General features: G+C 38.1%; 1 protein-coding gene across 1 annotated transcript; it reads right to left on the bottom strand.

Annotated features, from left to right (window-relative positions):
- LOC104780216 (pollen receptor-like kinase 3) lies at positions 3,860-6,280 on the bottom strand. Its single transcript, XM_010504718.1, has 2 exons — positions 4,789-6,280; positions 3,860-4,681 (listed from the first exon to the last, which is right to left on the bottom strand). Exons 1-2 carry the CDS (start codon positions 6,113-6,115, stop codon positions 4,113-4,115), a joined length of 1,896 nt encoding a protein of 631 aa, XP_010503020.1. The 5' UTR covers positions 6,116-6,280; the 3' UTR covers positions 3,860-4,112.

Below are 6,448 nucleotides of genomic sequence, written 5' to 3'. Positions count from 1 at the left end.
GTTCCATAGTCGTGTGAAGATTTCCCCGCGAAAGGGCAAACTCTTGAAGATAACTATGATGGGATGGAACTGACGACGGGCTGGTTAACGGTGACCGTAGTTTCAGAAAACTCGAAGCGGCGATTTAAATCACCCTCCCAAAATGGTCGTCGTTGCGCGGTACACTGTTGGGGAGGAGGGGTCTCCTGGTTAGTGTTTACATCTACCCTTCGGTTAGTGTCGGAGATCATCTAGTATATCTCTTTGGTCATTGTGACGACCCTGGGTACACTTTGGCGAGCATGGAGGCTGCTACAACCTCCTTCTTCACCAATACATGAGTAACCACCTTCATCCGCACCATTGTTTATACTATTGCATTATGTTTTATTTTCTTTGTGTGATTCTCAGATTTCTTTTTCAGACATTTATTTACACAAGGGACTGTGTAATTTAACTTTGGGGGAGGGTCTGAGAATGTATTTAACATTGTTTGATTTTCTTATTTCTTATTTTAAATTTTTGCATACTGGCTTTATTCATTTGAGTATGCATCTATTTGCATAAAAAACCCAAAAAATTTGAAAAAATTTAAAAACTTACAAAAAAAAGAAGAGTGTTCATGTAGTTGCATTTACATAGTAGGATTGAGTCTAGATTGCTTTATATAGGATTGTTGCATATGCATTTTAGGGGGCAATGATTAAAACTCTTGAAGATAACTATGATGGGATGGCACTGACGACGGGTTGGTTAACAGTGACCGTAGTTTCAGAAAACTCGAAGCGGCGATTTAAATCACCCTCCCAAAATGGTCGTCGTTGCGCGGTACACTGTTGGGGAGGAGGGATCTCCTGGTTAGTGTTTGCATCTACCCTTCGGTTAGTGTCGGAGATCATCTAGTATATATCTTTGGTCATTGTGATGACCCTGGGTACACTTTGGCGAGCATGGAGGCTGCTACAACCTCCTTCTTCACCAATACATGAGTAACCACCTTCATCCGCACCATTGTTTATACTATTGCATTATGTTTTATTTTCTTTGTGTGATTCTCAGATTTCTTTTTCAGACATTTATTTACACAAGGGACTGTGTAATTTAACTTTGGGGGAGGGTCTGAGAATGTATTTAACATTGTTTGATTTTCTTATTTCTTATTTTAAATTTTTGCATACTGGCTTTATTCATTTGAGTATGCATCTATTTGCATAAAAAACCCAAAAAATTTGAAAAAATTTAAAAACTTACAAAAAAAAGAAGAGTGTTCATGTAGTTGCATTTACATAGTAGGATTGAGTCTAGATTGCTTTATATAGGATTGTTGCATATGCATTTTAGGGGGCAATGATTAAAACTCTTGAAGATAACTATGATGGGATGGCACTGACGACGGGTTGGTTAACAGTGACCGTAGTTTCAGAAAACTCGAAGCGGCGATTTAAATCACCCTCCCAAAATGGTCGTCGTTGCGCGGTACACTGTTGGGGAGGAGGGATCTCCTGGTTAGTGTTTGCATCTACCCTTCGGTTAGTGTCGGAGATCATCTAGTATATATCTTTGGTCATTGTGATGACCCTGGGTACACTTTGGCGAGCATGGAGGCTGCTACAACCTCCTTCTTCACCAATACATGAGTAACCACCTTCATCCGCACCATTGTTTATACTATTGCATTATGTTTTATTTTCTTTGTGTGATTCTCAGATTTCTTTTTCAGACATTTATTTACACAAGGGACTGTGTAATTTAACTTTGGGGGAGGGTCTGAGAATGTATTTAACATTGTTTGATTTTCTTATTTCTTATTTTAAATTTTTGCATACTGGCTTTATTCATTTGAGTCTGCATCTATTTGCATAAAAAACCCAAAAAATTTGAAAAAATTTAAAAACTTACAAAAAAAGAAGAGTGTTCATATAGTTGCATTTACATAGTAGGATTGAGTCTAGATTGCTTTATATAGGATTGTTGCATATGCATTTTAGGGGGCAATGATTAAAACTACTTTGTTATGTTCAACTTAGGATTGAAGTTATAGCTCTTAATCACAGTTCATTGTTGCTTGATCAATCTCTGGAAAAAAAATGAAGAATCTTTGTTTAAAACCTTGTGTCTTTTGAAAGCCTCTTCCACTTGTGTGAAACTTGCTTGAATACCTTCTCATGGTAACTCTAAATTCGGGTTAGCACTTCACTTTTGCCAATCTTTTCATTTAACCCAAAATGTTTTTCCCCACCCTTGAACCTAAGCCTTTTTTTTCAAGCCTTGTTGTGATTTGTTGAGTGAGGCATTTTCAGCTTTGATAGTGCTATAGGTTATGAAACCTTGAAAGTATTGAGAACGACAAGAACTGGCTCTTGTTTTAGCTAAGTTTAGAACCATTTGAACTAGCTAATAGAATCGGTTTTGAAAGATAACTGGTTATCATGTTTATTTGGGGTTGGGTTGAGGATCAAAAGAGAAATAAAAAGAAGAGAGTCTCTAAGGTTCAGTTTATTTAGCTCTAAGTATCTAAGTATAAAAAGAGGTAAGAGTCTTGCTATAGTCTCCTAGAAAAAAAAAGAGAAAAAAATAGTAGTATAGCAAAAAAAGAAAAAAAAAGTTGTAAAGAGAGCTAGCTGTTCCATATATAAAACTCCTCCTTATTTTCTCGCCCAGCAAGCCGCAGACACTCACGACCAGAGAGAGAGAGAGAGAGAGAGAGAGAGAGAGAGAGAGAGAGAGAGAGAGAGATTACACTTTTTCAAGCTTTGTTAGGATTCAATTTTTACTTCTTTTTACTAATCTTTCATTTCCGATTTCTGTAATTGGATTACTTCGGTCTTCCTTTTAATTCAATGCAATTCTCATTCATTTGTATTTTTGTATTGCTTACTATGAGATCTGAGTAGTGAATCAAAGTTTCTAGGGATCAGATAGGCGAGTATGTGTACTTGATCGATTAGGATGTCTTAGCTTGATTATTTTTTTTGAAATTTCCTTTCTAGATTAGTATGCTTAATGCTAGTTTCAGACCAAGAGCTTGAAATTAGATCTAGGGTGTTTTGCCATCGAGAGATGTTTGTTGAAATGCTTGAACCAACTAATGCTAGAGATCTACTCACTTAGCCTAAGAGATTAGATGTGTAAGGAGTTTATTGACAATATTTTAATGCTTGCTTAGTCATGTTTTTCCAACGAGAGTTGGGTAAGGAAGTGATTAAGGTTGATTGTTTCTACGGCGAGAGTGGATTTACAAGGTTTAGAGATTCATTGTCTAGGGAATATTTTGCTTGAGGCATGTGAGACATCTCAAATTGATCAGGAGCACTTATGAGTCAATTACCCTATCCTTAGGAGCTTTCGCATTTGATTGTTTAAACTTTTTATCTCTAACTCGACCCCTTACCCGAACTGGTACTCGATCACCTACCCTCGAGTTGTTTATCTTTGTGTTCTTGATTTCTCTGTTATCCGACCACCTACTCGATCCAATACTCCATTGCTTGCATCGTGTACTTAGGTCGAATGGTTCTTGTTTTATTTCCTTTATTTTTGTTCACTTTAGACTATTTGATAAAACCCCTATTATTACTTGGCTTGACTTGCATTGTTCAGATCACATCTTATCTGCTAGCATAACAACCATTTGGATTGATAACCCATTGTACTACAACTGCATAGGCAATTGATACCGTGAGTGAAAATCCTGCTATCAATAGTTATTATGCAAAACTCTATTTAGATCAAGTATTTCCACATTGAACTATTTTTTGAAATCGAACAAAAATATATCTAATACATGTTCATGGTTCTTTTGTATAAAAATCCATCTTATATAACACAAACATGGACTTATATACATCAAAGTTTCTTGAAGAAATAAAGCTACTAAGATGATTACGTAACGTAATTTTGACAAAGAAAAGTGGAGAAAGTCAAAAAACAAATAAAAAGAAAAAAAAGCTATGAAACAACAAAAAATTGGGTCTTTGCCTCTTCCTAATGAACACACACAACAAAAAAATCCATGTTGTTTCAATTGAGCTAGAGGAAAATAATGTTTCATTCCTATTTACGCAACATACCATTTTCCTCATTGTTTGTTTATCTACAGATTCCAAAGGTTGCGTTTACATTTCTGAATCTCCTCAAAGTGTCACTCGTTCTATCCTTCTAACAATCTCCTTCATGTTTTGTCTCTCGTTCGGGTTACTTGCGATACACACAGCCCCGATCTGCAACAATTCCACCATTTGCTGCATCGAATCAGTATTAATTGCTATCTCTGGATCTATTAGCTCTTCTTCTTTATGTTGTGCGATAGAAGATTGCACCCACTCAACTATATCGGTCCCCCCTTTACCATTATTTAGGTATTGAGAAGGAAATTTCCCTGTCATGACCTCAAGAAGGATAATTCCAAGACAATATACGTCTGATTTTGGGGAAATTTGCTGGTTTTGTACGAACTCAGGGGATTTAAATGCGAACAAAGCTTGTGAGGCGTTATTAGGCTGAAGAAGTGGGAGGAAAGCGTAGTCGCTAATCAATGGCTCATAGGTTTCACTTAGTAGAACGTTACTGGATTTTAGATTTCCATGTGGGAGATCGTAGGACGCAAACTCCTCATGCAAAAAGTCCATTCCACGCGCCACTCCTTGTATGATTTTCAACCTTATTGCCCAAGTTAGCTCTGAGTGATAAACCCCGCGATCCCCTGAAATTTTCAAAAAGAAAAAAAGGATTTAAAAAAGGTTTCATGGTAAATGTAAAAGTATGCATCTAAAAATCAATCAATCGAGAAAAGCAAAAATGTTGTAATACCGTGCAAAACATAGAGTAGACTACTCTTAGGCATATATTCAGAGACGACAAGCTTCTCTTCTCGACGATAGTGATAAGCTAAAGGGGTTAGAACGTTAGGGTGACGAATTTTCCCGAAGTGTTGCATCTCAATATCAAATGCATCACGCGCAAGTTTATTCATATCCCTAATCCTCTTCACAACCACAGATAATCCATTAGCCATCACTGCTTTATAGGCCGATCCAAGGCTACCGTTTCCTAGCACCTCAGCTGCAGCCTTCATGAGATCGGGTAAACCAAAGGAACCTTTCTCGCTATTAACCATAATAATGTCTCCCATGCCTCCTCCTCCTGGACCCCCACCTCCACCTTTCCCATGTGATGAACCTTTTTTTGAGGAACCGTCTGTGTTACTCCTCTTCTTGCTTGACTCGATAGGCTTCTTTATTGAGTCAGGTACACGGACTTCCACGCTTTCTTGATCGCTTAGATGGTCCTTGCCGAGCATTCTAAACTCGGGCTGCCTCTTTTTCTTCCATCTTGTTATGATCGCCACCACAATCAAGAATATCAAAAGAAACAAAATGACCATAAAGATAGCTTTCGTCGTAACCTCATTCTTCTCTCCTGTTGATGAAGGTTTATCCTCACATTTTGTACTCAGAGGTGGCCCGCAAAGCTTCTGATTCCCTTCAAATTTCATCTCTAGATTCTTCCTCTCGGCAATGCTTTTTGGGATCTCTCCCTCCAGGTTATTGTTGGAGAGGTCGAGAGATTTTAGAATTGTGTTGCCCTCTGCAGGAGGAGGTATCTCACCCGAGAACTGGTTGCCTTGCATGTGAAGCTCCTCAAGACCTGATAGCTGCATCAAAGAAGAGGGGATTTTTCCAGATAGCCGGTTGTTATCGAGAAAAACCCGCTTGAGCTGTGGGGTTTCCTTGAAGTAATCGTCAGAAATTTCACCGGAAAAGCTATTGTTGGAGAGCAAAAGCGATTTCAAGCCATGTAACATGAAGAAAGGAGGGAGTGGACCTGAGAGGAGATTGTTGTCAAGCCTGATCGTCCTTAGATTTGGGAGATCCTTTAAATCTTCTACATTGATGGTCCCGGAGAGACCGAGCCGGGTGACATGAATGCCTGAAACTGTTTGACCCTTTTGGCAATAGATCCCAAACCATTTTCCATTGCAAGGATCGGTTCCTGTTCTCCATGAATTCAAGTCTCCTTTAGTTATATTTACTGAGCTCTTGAACCGCACGAGCGGCTCTGATTCACTAACGTGTTGCAAAGAAGAGGTGAATAAGATACAGAGGAGGATGAAGCAGAGAAATAGAACAGCAGTCATGGGTTAAGGAGAAGTAGAGGAGCTGCTGTTCTTGTTGTTGTTTTGGTCTCACCTAACGATCTAATAACCAAGATAATCTTAAAAATGATGATGTATGTTGTTGTCTCTTTGCCTAGGAATGTTGTTTTTCTTGGATTTGGTTTATGGTTCAAAAGTTTGGACATTGTTTTTGAGTATCCGCAAGGAAAGAGAGACATATTTTCTTGTCTTTGAGGGGGTTAGCCGGTAAAGTTTAGGCTTCCATTTACCAAAAATAGCTTTCTATGATTTTACTAAATTAAAGTTTTTCTTTTTCTTTTTTAATTAAAACAAATTGAGAGCTCAGAGACTTTC

Source organism: Camelina sativa, chromosome 4 (assembly GCF_000633955.1).
Source record: "Camelina sativa cultivar DH55 chromosome 4, Cs, whole genome shotgun sequence".
Taxonomy (NCBI): domain Eukaryota; kingdom Viridiplantae; phylum Streptophyta; class Magnoliopsida; order Brassicales; family Brassicaceae; genus Camelina; species Camelina sativa.
Note: the sequence above shows the minus strand (reverse complement) of the source record. Positions and strands in the feature narration are given on the sequence as shown.